Source organism: Micromys minutus, assembly GCF_963924665.1.
Source record: "Micromys minutus genome assembly, chromosome: 28".
NCBI lineage: Eukaryota > Metazoa > Chordata > Mammalia > Rodentia > Muridae > Micromys > Micromys minutus.
Window position 1 is genome coordinate 7,113,897 of NC_137963.1, and position 15,836 is coordinate 7,129,732.

Genomic DNA, 15,836 nt, shown 5'->3' on the forward strand with positions numbered 1-15,836 from the left:
AAATATAGCAACCAGTCTCTAGTGCTTTGTAATAACAATCAGAAATCAAGTAGACTAAAGTGGAAGGCGATTAACTTTTCCTTTCCTACATGGTATTTTTGTGACTTGGTCTCCGCCCTCCTTATGTCTTGTGGATATAGAATTTCTAATCACCAAACTTAGTATCAGATGGCATCTAGTTCCAGGGCTGCCCAACCACAGAAGATATTAAATTCATGGGTCTCTACAGATCAGAGTTTGCTATGCTAGGTATGAGTAGGCAGTTCACAGCATGAGAGGAATTTGGTTAACCATATCGGCAATTTGCTTAACCAAAAAAGTACTAGTATCTAAAATATTTTAAAAACTCCTAATAATGAACAAACAACATTTAAAAAAAAAAACTCACAGATAACCAAGAAGAAAAATTGACCAGCATGTTGGCATACACTAAACAAGTAGGCAGTACAAACAGCCAGCAACTCTATACGTAACTTAAAGCTATAAGAAACCATTAGCATATCTGGGCACACTAAAACTAAAAAGACTGATGGAAGTTGATGGTGCACAGCAGCAACAAATTCCCTGTGCTGATTAAGAAAAACGAGTTGGCATAACTAATGTAAAAAGCAATTCAGGCACTATTTGCTAAAATATATTTATAATAAATTATAGCAATTCCACTCGTAACTCTAATATGGAACACAATTGTATGCATTATTCCAAGAAATATATGTTTCATGTAGTAGTATTTGTAATAAAATAGAGAAAGCACTATGAATGTACATCTATGAATGGTAGAGTAGATATAAGATGTAATATTGCCCAGCCATAAAAATAAATAAAAAGAACCACTATACAGAAAATGGGTTAAAATCGGAAGTATAAAAAAACTAAATCTAGACACACTGATAAGTACTGAATGACTCTGTTCTCATAAATTTAAAAAGGAAGAAAACTAAGGATAATTTTCAAGTATTAAAGTTCGTATGAATCATAGTTTCAGGTCTTAAATTTAAATCTAATCTGATTTGAGTTGATTTTCATATAGTTATCCTGGTCAGTTTTATGTCAAGCTGACACACGCTAGTGTCATTAGATAGGAGGAAGCTTCAGTTAAGAAAGAATCTCTACAAAACTAGGCTGTAGGTAAGCCTTTGGGGAATTTTCCTTAGCAATGTATGGGGAAGGGGGTCAGACCATCGGGTGGGGCCATCTGTGGGCTGGTGGCTGTATGTTCTATAAGAAAAAACACGGAGAAACTCAAAGGTTTCAGGCCAGTCAGCAGCACTCCTCCAAAGCCTCTGCATAAGCTCTAGTCTCTGGGTTCTGTCCTGGCTTGCATTGATGATGAAGCATAATCCAAATAAACCCTTTCCTCTCCACCTGGATTATGACCATGCTGAGTCACTGTAGGAAGTGACCGTAACTAGGACAATAGTGAAATATACGCATCCAAGTTTACTCTTTTGCGTGATGACAACTGCTTTTCCAACACCGGTTGAGAAGACAATCTTTTTTTTTTTTTAATTCTAGGTGTTTTTGGCTCTTTGCTCCTTGTCATTGGCTGTAAGTACATTAAGTCATGCTTTGCGATCCCTGCTCTCTCTCACTGTTTCGTGTGTGCTTTAGTGGCTACTGCACGACTGCACATTCTTTAGTCATGTAGTGGAATGTGGGATGTTCTCAGCCTTGTTCATGTTGCTCAATTGCTCTGGTTAGTTAGGGTCTTTTGTCGGTTCATATGAGTTTAGGCTTAATGGTTTTTTTCCCTTCCTCTTAGTTCTAGCATTTGCTCCAATATCATGTCTTAACAAGACTAAAAACAGAAAACCCAGTGAGGGGAAGTGTTGATTCGTATGTGCAGAAGCAACAAAGCCCCAGCCCATCATTGGAATTTAAATCCTGACGTCACTTTGCTGGCTTCGGTTTGGAGACAGATTTCTGCTGGCTAAACATTTGGATAAATTGGTGGAAAAAATTATATAATAAAAAGGTTCAGTGACAATGTCAGAGAAGGTACAAGGACAGAGCCATAGCAAGTGCAGAAATTCAGAGCATTCAACTTCTTAGGATGCTCCCCAACACCAATTATTGAGAAAGAAGTCATTTGATAATTTGCTTTCACAGTAGGTAATTCCAATCCTTGACTTAGAGAGATAGACACACACACACACACACACACACACACACACACACACACACACACACACACAGAGAGAGAGAGAGATAGAGAGAGAGAGAGACAGACAGACGGACAGAGACAGAGAGACAGACAGACACACACAGAGACAGACAGACAGACAAAGACAGAGAAAGACAGAGAGACAGACAGACAGACACACTCACAGAGAGAGAGACAGAGAGAGAGAGAGACAGAGAGACAGACAGACCGAGAGAGACAGAGAGACACACACAGAGGAGAGGGAGGGAGAGAGAGACAGACAGAGAGAGACAGAGAGACACAGAGGGGGGGGGAGGGAGAGAGGGGGGGAGGGAGGAAGGGAAGGAGGGAGGGAGAGGGAAAGAGGGAGGGAGGAAGAGAGAGAGAGAGAGAGAGACAGAGAGACAGAGGCAGACAGACAGACAGACAGACAGACAGACAGACAGAGGGGGGCATAAAATAGCAAAATCCCTTATGGTGTAAATTTGAAATCCCAATTATTTTGGAAGCTGAGGAAGATGACCAGAAGCTCAGTGCCAATAAGGACTATAGAGTGAGCTCTAGATCACATTGAGCAACTTACTGACATTCCAAAGTACAAGTTAAAGGAGGGCTTTAAATGCAACTTCATGGTAGAGCCTTTGCCTATTACCCTTAATCATTTAGGTTCAATATCTAGTATGACAATAAAAAATACTACCCCGCCCACCTTGCTGTTTATCTAGTACTTCAGTGACTATACTGAAAAAGAGTGGAGATAGTGGGCATACCTTTCTGGTTTATAATTTTGAAAGTATTTTAAAACCCCAGTTTCATTCCTCCCTCCCTGCTTTCTTTCTTCCTCCCTCTTTCTATCTTTCTTTCCTTTTTTCTTTCTTATCTATTTATTTGTTTTGCTTTTAAAATTTAATAGATTAATTTACATCCAAAATGCTGCTCCCACTCAGGCTCCCTTCCACAGAGGAGGACAGTAGGGTCTCCTGGCTATCCTCCTGGTACCTCAAGTCTCTTCCAGATTAGGCACATCCTATTCCACTGAGGTCAGACAAGGCGACCATGAAGGCTGAGCAGCTTGTCTGCTATATATGTGCCAGGGGCCTCATTCTAGCTTGTATATGTTCTTTGGTTGGTGGCTCAGACTCAGAGTTCCCAGGGGTCTGTTTGTCTGCCTACAGGTTCCCATCTCCTTCAGGTGGTTCAAACATTCCCCAAACTCTGCCCAAAGTGTCCCTGACCTCCATTTAATAGTTGGCTCTGGGTATCGATTTCTGTTTCAGTCAGCTGCTGGTAGAGGCTCCCAGAAGACAGTTATGCTAGGCTCCTGTCTGCAAGCATACCAGAGTATCATTAATAATGTATGGTTTTGGTGCTTGCCCATGGATGAGTTTTGAGTTGGGCTGGTGAGTGGTAATCCTTTCCCTCAGTCTCTGCTCCATTCCTCGATTTCTTTTAGAGGAATTTCGGTGCCATGGGACTGCCTAGAGAGTCTCTCGTCCCCCTCCCCCTAGCAGCTGAAGATTTTTATATATTCTCCTGTCTCTCTGTGCCTCTCTCCTGGCAATCCGTATACCTGATCCTGCCTCCCCACTTTCCTCTTCCTCTCCCCTCTCAGCCATTTCCCTCCCTCTCTTTGCCTCCTCTGACTATTTTGTTTCCCCTTCTAAGTGTGATTCAAGTGTCCTTACTTGGTCCTTCCTTCTCGTTTGGCTTCTTTATGTCTGTGGTGTGCATCATGGCTATTCTGTTCTTTGTGTATATCCATTTATCCGTGAATACATACCATGTAAATACTCAGGGTGGTATTTTCTAATTCCACCCATTGCCTGCAAAATTCGAAATGTCCTTGTTTTTAATAGGTACACAGTGTTACAATGTGTAAATGAACCATATTTTCTGTTTCCATTCTTAGGAAAAGGAACATCTGGGTCGATTGCAGTTTCTGGCTATTATGAATAAAGCTGCTATGAACATAGGGGGGCACATGTTCTTGGGGTATGGTAGAGTATCCTTTGAGTATATGCTCAAGAGTGGCATTGTATGGTCTAAAGTTAGAAGTATTTCCAATTTTCTGAGATGCTGACAGGTTGATTTCCAGAGTGGTTGTATAATATGCAATCCCACCAGAAATGGAAGAGTGTTCCTCTTTCTCCACATCATCACCCAAATGTGCAGTCCTTGAATTTTTGGTTTTAGCCATTTTAATTGGTGTAAGGTAGAATCTCAGGCTCATTTTGATTGACATTTCCACGAAAACTAAGGGTGTTGTATATTTCCTTAAATATTTCTTCTCCATTCAAGATTCTTCTGGTGAGAATTCTCTTTCTAGTTTTGTACCCCGTTTTGAAACTGGGCTATTTGGTTTATTGGAGTTTAAGATTGTGAGTTCTTTGTGTTGAATTTCATCAAATGCTTTCTAGGGATCTAATGGGATGGTCATGTGTTTTTGTTCTTGTCCTTTGAGTTTGTTTATATGGTGGATTACATTGATGGGTTTCCCTATATTGAACCATCCCTGCACCACTGGGATGAAGCCTACTTGACCATGATGAATGGTCATTTTGATGTGTTCTTGGATTCAGTTTGCAAGAATTTTATTACCTGTGCATCTGATATTCATGAGTAAAATTGGTCCGAAGTTCTCTTTTGTTGCTGGGTCTTTGTGTGTTTTAGGTATAATTTTGGCTTCATAGATCAAAATGGGTAGTTTTCATTTTGTTTCAATTTTGTGGAATAGTCTGAAGTGAATTGGTATTAGGTATTCTTTGATAGAATTCTGCACTAAACCCATCTGGTCTTAGACTTTTTTTGGGTTGGGAGACTTTTGATGAATGCCTCTATTTATTTAGGGGTTATAGGACTGTTTAGATAGTTTGTCTGATCCCAATTTAACTTTGGTATCTGGTATGTGTTTAGAAAATTGTACCTTTTATCCAGAGTTTCCAGATTTATTGAGTATAAGTTTTTGTAGTTGGATATGATACACCCTCTTGGGTTTATTTGCTTCTTTTTGTCTTAGAACTTTTAGGTGTGCTGTCATGCTGCTGGTGTATGCCCTCTTCAGTGTCTTTTTGGAGGAACTCAGAGCTACGAGTTTTCCTTTTAGCACTGATTTTATTGTATCCCATAAGTTTGGGTATGTTGTAACTTCATTATCATTAAATTCTAAACAGTCTTTAATTTCTTTCTTTATTTAATTTCTTTCTTTATTTAATGATAATCAAGTTATCATTAAGTTGAACATTGTTCAGCTTCAATATGTATGTGGGCTTTCTGTTGTTTTTGTTGTTATTGAAAACCAGGCTTAGTCTGTGGTGTTCTGTTAGGATGCATGGAATTATTTCAATCTTCTTGTATCTGTTGAGGCCCGTTTTGTGATTGACTATATGGTCAGTTTTGGAGAAGGTACCATGAGGTGCTGAGAAGGTGTATACACACACATATATTTATACAATTTTAGATTGAAATGTTTTTGGATATCTGTTAAATCAATTTGGTTTATAACTTCTGTTAGTTTCACTGTGTCTCTGTTTTCAAGATCTGTCCATTTCTGAGAGTAGGGTGTTGAAGTCTTCCACTGTTATTGGGCGACGTGCAATGTATGCTCTGAGGCTTGAACTTTTATGAATGTGGGTGCCCTTGAATTTGGAGCATGTTCAGAATTGAGAGTTCATCTTGGTAGATTTTTCCTTTTACATTTATGAAGATTTTTTTTTGCTTCTTTTTTGATAACTTGATTGAAAGTTGATTTAATTTGATATTAAAATTACTATTTCAGCTTTTTAGGACTATTTGCTTAGAAAATTTTCCAGCCTTTTACTATGAATTGTCTTTGTCACTGAAGTACATTTCTTATACACAGCAAAATGCTGGGTCCTATTGATTTATCAAGTCTATTAGTCTATGTCTTTTTATTGGAGAATTGAGTCCATTAACGTTAAGTGATATTAAGGAAGTTATTGCTGCTTCCTGTTATTTTTGTTCTTATAGGTAGAATTATGTTTTTCTGAATATCTTCTTTTGTGTTTGTTGAAAGAAGATTACTTTCTCGCTTTTTCTAGGGTGTGGTTTCTCTTCTTGTGTTGGACATTTCCATCTTCTATCCTTTGTAGGGCTGGATTTGTGTAAAGATATTGTGTAAATTTGGTTTTGTCATGGAATACCTTGGTTTTTCCATCTATGTTCAATGAAAGTTTTACTGTGTATAGTAGCCTGGGTTGGCATTTGTGTTCTCTTAGAGTCTGTATGACATCTACCCAGGATATCCTGGCTTTTAGCATGTCTGGTGGGAAGTCTAGTGCAATTCTGATAGGCCTGCTTTTATACATTAGCTGACCTTTTCCCTTACTGATTTTATTATTTTTTCCTTTGTTTTGTTCATTTGGTGTTTTGATTATGATGTGATTATTATATGACAGGAGAAATTTCTTTTCTAGTTCCATTTATTTGGAGTTCTATAGGCTTCTTCTATAATCATGGGCATCTCTTTCTTTAGCAGAAGTCTTCTTCCATAATTTTGTTGAAGATATTTACTGGCCCTTTAAGTTGAGAATCTTTGCTCTCTTCTTCACATATTATCCGTAGGCTTGGTCTTTTTATTGTGTCCTGTATTTCCTGAATGTTTTGGGTTAGGAGTCTTTTTCTTTTTGCATTTTCTTTGACTATTGTGTTAATGTTTTCTATGGTATCCTCTGCGTCTTAGATTCTCCCCTCTATCTCTTGTATTCTCTTGGTGATGCTTAAATCTCTGACTCTTGATCTCTTGCCTAGGTTTTTCCATCTCCGGGGTTTTCTCTCTTTGTAATTTTCTTATTGTTTTTATTTCCATTTTAAGGTCTCAGATGAATTTTTCCAATTCCTTCACCTGTTTGATTGTGTTTTCTTGTAGTTTTTAAAGGAATTTTTGTGTTTCCTATTTAAGAGCTTCTACTTATTTACCTGTGTTCTCCTGTATTTTTTTTAAGATAACTAATTATGTCCTTCTTAAAGTCCTCTATCATCATCATGAAATGTGATTTTAAATCCAAATTTTGCTTTTTCGTTGTGTTGGGGTATCCAGGACTTGCTGTGGCAGGAGAACTGAGTTCTGGTAATGTCAAGTAGTTCTGGTTTCTGTTGTTTAAGTTCTTGAAATTGCCTCTCATCTTCCGATTTTATCTGTTGTTAGTTGGTCTTGCTGTCACTGACTGTCTAAATTTTGGTTGTAAGGATACTATTGAAAAGTTTTGCAAGTATGTATATTAGGAATATTAGACTGCATTTTTCCTTCTGTGCTTTTATCTTGAACTGGTTTTTGTATTAGATTAAGAGTGGTTTCAAGAAAGGACTTTGGAAGTTTTTTGCTACTTTAATATTTTTAACAGTTAAGATGCTTGGTTATAGGTATTTTTAAAAGTCATGTAGACATCTGATGTGAATTTTGCTCCAAGAACCAACTTGTAGGGACTAATTTGAAGTCCTCCTATGAGAGGAATGGCTTTCATTGTACCAGAAAACACAATGTAAGCTTTCCAAAAAAGGAAGAAATCAATAGTTTTAGCTATTTATGATGCTTTTCAATCACAAAAATGATCAGCATGGCATGATAACCGTAAGCTTCCATTAGTGGCATACACACCTTGCCTGTAACCAATAGCTTTTTGATTAAAACTAAGATCCCCCCACCAAGCTGAAAATCATACCTGGTACTAGAAATTTAGTCAACTATACAGGCATAGTAAAGTCATGGGCCTTGGAGAAGAGCCTAAAACTCCCACTTTACTGAACTGTCATAGTTCCTAATTAAATTCTAAATATTTATTCTAGTCAGAAATAAGTACAGCATAGACCCTTTACTAAGGAAACTCCCCTTTTTCAACAGAGTGGACCATCACAAAACAAAAACAAACAAACAAAAAACAACAGACTTACTAAGCATGACTTAAACAAGTAAATCACCAATAAACATGCTAATGTGGAAGAAAGCAAAGCTTCCAAGGCTTAAACGTAGACAAAGAAATAAAGGCAACCAAGGAATTGTGATATTGGGCAAAATAGTTTATCATAGGATAAGATACACCATTTGACTATCTAATACAAACAATCAGTCCTGAAAACATATACCTTTATGTACCATTATATGTAACACACACACACACACACACACACACAGTAGAAGATAAGAGGTCCTTCTGGATATCAAATTTGTATTATTTAGTATAATGTTTTGATTTTATGAGCACAGCTTCTCTGTCTTATACGAAAAACATAAGCTCACAGTAAATAACCTGGTCTTCTGGCTTCTACAATCTCTTTGACCATCATCTGTCATGTTCCATCAGTCAAATGCTGAGTCAGGGGTTGCACTGTTAATGAATCAAAACTGAGCATGGGTGCACCATGTTCAGTTCTTTGCATTTTGACTAGTGTGCCTTTCTATAATGTTCTCTATCTAGTGCAGAAAGAATCTTTTTAATGAGCTATGAGTGATTTCTAATATTGTTTAGAATTTTATACTGGTTCATGAAAATGGCAGTTCTAGGTTCCCCTTTAGCATCCGTGGTCTCACAAGCCATGGATGCGATTTATATCATCACATACATGTTGCAGTAAATATTAAAACGTGGAAAGGCTTATCTCTTTACATCAGCCCCTGTAGTCTCACTTCACAGTAGCTACTTCTAGTATGGCGCCATTTGCAAGGACTCTGTCGCTCGGTCCAAGCTGCCCTCAAGGTCTCACTCCATCTGCACGACTCCCTTTCTTGGCCATTTACTCCACCCACCCAACTGCTTCTGTCCTGGGATGTTTCTTTACCCCAAATCCCAACACAAACACAACTCTAAGAAGACCCGATAACTTTTCATACAAGTTTATATATTCAACTCGCAATCCACAAACCCTCTACACAATAAGATTTCATCAGATAGACAAAGATACAAGCTGCCCTTCTAGATGAGAAATAAGACCTATAAAATCCTTAAAATGTTCATAATAGGGCCAATTAAGCCCACCTGGATCTAATTCATCTTTCCTGAGGTCCATCTTGGAGCCTCTGTCCTCCTCTTTCCTCTGACCTCTGACCCTCTCTCTCCACCTCCTTTACCCTGCCCAATCACCAGCTCTCGCCTTTATTTTACTAATTAAAATGGGAAGGTGCAGATGACATCATCTTCATGAGTACAGGACTAGGCAGCCCTTCTCCGGGAAGTGGAATTAACATTAAAATACCAACAGTTTCAGGACAATCTACACATAGGAATTCTTTCCTATTAACCAGACTCAAGTCCAATTAGACGACTCTTATTTACCCTAAAGACATATATGTGACCATTGCATCTCTGAGTATGATTTTGCCATGCTGGCAATTGTTACGGTCCATAGACATCACAACTGCCTAGGACTACTGATTTACTTTTTCCTTGACACCTCCTGGCATAAAACCTTTAATTCTATAAAAGCTAGTCTTCAGGAAGGAAACTCTGACGTCCCTTGAATCTTGATACACTAAGTCCTGTGTTCAAATTGTGTAGTCTCTTAACTAATGATTTACCTTCAAAGTTTGGGAGGCAATTAAGGGCAAGTAAATTTGTTCATACTGTTATAGAGGTCGCTTAGACTCTCCTCACCAACAACTGGATAGGAGGCTCCTCATGACTGTTATAAGGGTTTTTGTTAAATAGTCTAGGGATCTTATGGGAAATAGTGTCACCGCATCTTGTCTGTCTGTCTGTCTGTCTGTCTACCTTCCATCCATCTATCCAGTATGTAATTTTAGATAAAGATAAACTTAAATCCTAAGACTCTTTCAAACATCTTTAATGTTATGTATCCCTCCCCACATTCCCTTTCCTCTTGCCCTCTATAAATCCTTCTCGGTTAAATCCCTCATTTTCTGATTTCCACCTTCATAGAACCTGTCAGATGAAATTTTTTTTTCCTTTTAATATTAGGATATTGACATCTGCTTGCTTTCTGGCCCCATTTTCTTTGATTCTCTTTCCTTTCAATTTAAGAGTAATTTGAATTAATAATCCATACAAGTAACTTGTATCTTTTAATTAGAATGTTGTAGGGACTAATATTTAAAATCATTACTGAAAAGTATGTGATTGTTGTCATATTTTGTTTCAATTCTTTGTCCTGTTTTGTATTTCCATAATTATAGTATTCTTTTATTCTTCTCTCTATAGTCTCTTGCTTATGTTTTCTCCTTTCTTTAGTCTTTAGTATTGTTGTTGTGTTCTCTGTAAGGCTGGCGTTTTTGGACATGCTTTCTTTTTTTGTTTGTTTGTTTATATTTTAGAATTTTTTTCCCTCAAATCTTACTCTTTTTTTTTTTTTTTTTTTTTTTTTTTTTTTTGTGCAGAGTACTCTAGATTAGTGTAATAGATTTCGTTTTACTGCTGTGGTAAAACATTTTGGCAGAGGGAGTTCACTTCTTAAAACACCAACAAGAGGCAGGGAAAGAAATGGAAATAGTACCAGTCTTCTAAATTTTCAAACCCATCAGTAGTTAGATACTTCCTCCACCTAGGCCACACCTCCTAAATGTTCCCAAACAGTGTTACCAACTGAGAACCATGTCTTTAATTACATAAGCCATTTCTATTCAAACAACTGCAACAGATGTCAGTGGCCTTTGGTCCTGACATTGTGCTTAAACTTTCTAAGGCCCTGTTGCCACTGTAACAACCAGATGACTATCTCCTTCCTAGACCTAGACACAGAAGGAATCTGGGGCATTAGTGTCTGGTAGCCAAAGGTTCAAGTCCTGGCATCAGTGTTAACTAACAGGAATCATTCTTCATCCTCCTCAAGGTGTATCTTCATTTTTCTTCACACAAATAGTGTCTGCTTCCTACAGTTTGGAAGGATGAATTGGAACACTACTTAGCAACTTCTCTGCATTATATTTGGCATCCTGGAAATGCTCAATAAACATTCGTCATTATATTCACCAAATATTTAAGGCCCTGTGAATTCTTACCACAGAAGATCTCCATTTTTTTTTAACCCATCCATGTAATGAATGCAACTTACATATCTAAGAGCTCTAATCAGTTGGTTCTTAAGAATACTAGTTCTATACTATGATCCCATCAACTGGACTACTATGATTAACTGTTCTCTCTAGTACACCGAAATACAGACTAGTGAACATTCTATATATATTTCCAACACATGTCTTTTAGAAGAAAATTCTCTAGGGTAAGCCACAGAAGTGGTATGTTATGTTCTTGAAATAGGAATAGTGCTGTTATGTGTATGGATTCTGAAAGCAAAGGTTACCCTTTTCTAAGCTAAAATATGCTGCCACTTTAAGTAGGCAAAGATGTACTCTGAAAAATCAAAATTAAAAATGAAGAGTGCCTGAGGCACTACTTTCTTTATTACTAGACATGCAGAACACAGGAGGAGAGATAAGAGCAAGAGAGAGAGAGACAGAGACAGCATTATGTGATTCTTCATCATAATGATCATTGGCTATCCACACAATTATCACCTAATATTTCTGTGATTTGTATAAGGTCTAAATTCCACCTAATTTTAGACAAGCATAAGCCACCTGAATTCTAAGCTGGCAATGATTTCTAAGCATGCTTAAGTTTTATCCATTTCTTTATACCTTAACTCAAATTCCAAAATCAATGTATAAGTTGCTTAGCCTCTCTGGACCCTGTTCCTACACACATAAGGGAAAAACAATGATAGTGTCTCCATCCTACATTGTTGGGAAGATTAGTTGGGTCAGTGTGTACAATGTATATAACAGCACAGTGGTATTCTATTCAGTTTGGCTCTATGAAAATTATTACAGTAAAGTTATTATTCTGAAGTGTTAGGGACAAGCAATAGAGCAACATACATCTAGTTTCATCATCTTGAAATCAGAAAATGGAATCTTTTCAATGAATTTCACTCTACGTAAAGTCCACACTTCTATGAAGGTCCATGAGAGGAAAAAGTGCAATTCAAATTTTAAAAAGGATAGCTTATTAACCTCAGATTTACTTTCAGAATCTCGGAAGGGTTAGAAATACAATTACATAATAAAATATATAACTTTTCTAACTTCTGATCCCTCATAGAATCTTAAACAACTGAGATGCTGAAGTCATCATTGGTGCAACCCAGGGATGCTTCTCTGTAACCTTAAACTGCCTACTCACATTTCAAATACATTGACTTCACACCACTTCCACTTTCTACATGGTAAAGATGCTTTTCTTCTTTAGATTTTTGCTAAAATTACCTGAGTTCATTGTTATGTATTTCCATAATTTTTCTTTCCAACTTCTGTGACTGCTTAGGAAAAATCTCAAACTCACTGATATAATTCTCAGGATGCTCATCAGGATAGTAATCACCAAACTCAGCTGTAACCATCAAAAATTGGAGAAAAAGAGAAAAATTAAAAACAATACAATCAGAAATCATAAAACTGTCTTCCACCATTCAAAATAAAATTAACTGGACTTACACAATATAATTCATTTGTACTTTATGGGAAAACCACTAGCCTCATTTTCTAGAGTCATATCTAGATGCTATGTGAGTATGTGTGCTGGGTAACCCTTTCTGTTACTCATTTTCTTTGTCATAAAATAGTTTAAATCATGGTTTTTCCTTAGGGCTCTATTGGCACTTAGGATGCGGAATAATTTTATTCTTTCATATTTTGTAAGATTCACAGGACTTTCAGTCACAAATATTTGTAGTTAAATCCCTGTTTTATTAATAATAACATCATCAAGAGGTAGTCGAGGCTTTCAGAATTTCAGTCATATACAAGAGATACACTCAAAAGAACTGTTATGTTACATTGTGAATATACTCATTAGGAAAATGTATACTATTTTTAAAACTCAGTATAATAGATTTTGAGTGTTCACATAAAATTATATATGGAGGTCAAAACACACACACACTGAATTTAGAAACTTTATGTTCATTGTAACTAGTAAAATTTTAATGCACACTATCAAACCTTTATAAATCAAGTACTGACAAAAATGTATTCATATACTTTTTTATGCAAAAATGCTTAAAATCTGTACATTTATCTTTGTTTTTTAAAATAAAGTTGTTCAATTTAAAAAATAAAAAAAGAAGCCATAAAATCAAATACCCCATGTTGTATATTATACAAGGATTTATGGCAGACCTTTTATAGCTCTTTGAGTAACCTCCACTCTGATTTCCTAATGGCTGCAACAGTTTGTGCTCCCTCTGTGACTTAAATGTTCCCCGTTCCCCAGCACTGATCATCACCACCTTTCTTTCTGCAATCTTAGCCATTCTAATCATGTAAGATGACATCTCAAAGTATTTTTAATTTAAATTTCCCGGACAAACAAGGAAGCTAACTCCGGCCAGTGATTCTAATGTTTGGTAAGGATTGAAAAACACGGTCAAGGTCTGCTTTGTGACACAGTCTCACCAGCCATTTGTGTTTCTTGTTCTCCAAACTCTGTGCTTAGTTCCAGGCCGTATTTTAAAGTTGCTTTGTTATTTTTCCTTATGTTTAGTTTTTTTTAGTTCTTTGTACAATGTAGATACAAACACTTGGTTAAGTATGCAGTTGTTAAACTTTTTTTTTCCTGTTTTGTAGGTGGCCTCTTCATTGAAATAATGTCCATGGTAATAGAGAAGAGATTTAGTTTTTAAAATGTTTACTTGTGCTTGTGACTGTTATTTCAAAAACATTCTATACTTTCTTCTCTGTTGGATCTTTTTTTTTCTTTTTACTTCCCAGTAGGTGGGCTATGAGGGCTCCTGTGTTCAGGCTCTGCCCAGTGTGGAAGAGACCCTCCTCCTGCCTGATTGCAGAAGACATGTCTCCACCCTGTTGCATTTGTATCAAGATATAGAACTCTCAGCTCCTCCAGCACCATGTTTGCCTGCAGGTTGCCATGCTTCCTGTCAGGATGATAATGGAGTGAACCTCTGAAACGGTTAGCCGGCCCCAACTGAATGTTGTCCTTTATAAGAGTTGGAATGGTCATGGTACCTTTACATAGTAATAAAACCCTAAGACATCTTGTTTCTGATTTTAGTGGAAATCCTTTGCACTTCTCTTCATGTAGATGATATTAGCCCTGACAATATTATACATTGCCTTTATAATGTTAAAGTGTCCCTCATTTTCTTATTATAAAGAGACATTGAATTTGTCAATAAGCTTTTCTGAATCTAGTGAGATGTCATTTAGTGTATTTATTTGTTACATTATTATTAAAAATTATTTACTCTGCTGAACAATCCTCAAAGTACTTGAATAAAGATGACTTGATCATGGTGTATTATCTTTCGATGTATTTTTTAATTCAGTTGGGAGCATTTCTTTCAGAATATTTGTGTTATGCTCATTAACAGATATTGGCCTACAATTTTCTCTTTTTCTTGAGTCTTTGCCTGGTTTAGGTATTAAGGTAATGTTGGCTTTATAAAAATAATTTGCAAATGATTCTCAAGTTTCCCTTTTATAGACTGCTTTGAGGAGAATTATTGTTAGCTCTCTTTTGAAGTTTGGCTATACCACTCGTACATATCCAACTAGACTCTGTATCTCTTGCACAGAGGGTCAGACATCCATGTTCATTGCTGCCTTATTCATAATATTCAGGAAATGCAAATAGTCTAGATCCCAGTCAACTAATGAAGAAATAATGACAGTGCATTTCAGATGCACAATAGAAAATTGTTCAAGCTGTTAAACAACATGAAACCTGTACTTAAATGAATTGAACTGGATACAATGACTAGGAATGTGACAATTAAGACTCATAAAGACTAAAACTGAGTGCTCACAGCAGCATATGGGTGCTGTATGTTTCATTTGGAATCCTCATAGATTTGGGCAAACGACAAGGTACTCGGGAGAGGAGGAGATCTTTCAAGGATTGAAAAATAGAATGTAGTACATAAAAAGGGACATAGGGTAAAAATGAAATATGAAGCATTAAGTAGGGGTTGGAGGATAGAGTAATGAGGAAATGGGAAAGATCAATAAACAGTAAAAATCATTTTGTAAACAACATTGGGAAGCATTACTTGTGAATCTTCTAACGTGTATGTATGTATGTATGTATGTATGCATATCTGTATTTTTTTCTGAATTACCCTATCTTGGTGGAAGATTACAACTAGACACCATAAGCTATGAAATAAAACTCTCAGTAGCAGAAATGGGTTATCTTTTCGTTGCGTTATTGGCTAAAGATACCTCACAAACTTCTCCCTAAACATTACAAGGTATGACCAAGGCCACTGGTTATCTCCAGACATGAGCAGTAGGAATGCATTGCTGCAGATATATTTGGTCAAATAGTCAAAAATTGATTAACTTGATTGTATTAAAATTAAAATAATTTTTCTTATTAAATGGCATTTTATTCAAAGTGAAAAATATCAAATTTAAGGTGCATACTTGCAGAATTTGAGGTTTGTAGGGCTGATATATAGAATTCCTACAGATTGGTAAGAAAATGGTTAGGATGATCAGTAGTGGAATGCTCAATACATATGAACACACCACCTACAAAATGCAAAATGGGTGGGAAGAGATGCCCAAGTTTATAATAAAGCAGACAAATGCAAGCAAAAAAAAAAAAAAAAAAACAAAACAAAACAAAAAAAAAAAAAAAAAAAAAAACCACTGTATGTTTACAAACTTCTAAAAAAGTAGAAGATGGTAGTGACATGAGAAAATAGA

General features: G+C 36.5%; 1 protein-coding gene across 1 annotated transcript in view; it reads right to left on the minus strand.

The window, feature by feature from the left end:
• The window catches only part of FRMD3 (FERM domain containing 3), a gene marked incomplete at both ends in the record, with an annotated part of 123,529 nt that overhangs the window by 28,706 nt on the left and 78,987 nt on the right, over positions 1-15,836 (minus strand). Inside the window, one exon of the mRNA XM_080940333.1 lies at positions 12,375-12,498. Coding sequence (XP_080796459.1) covers positions 12,375-12,498 — 124 coding nt within the window. The remainder of the gene's footprint in view (positions 1-12,374; positions 12,499-15,836) is intronic.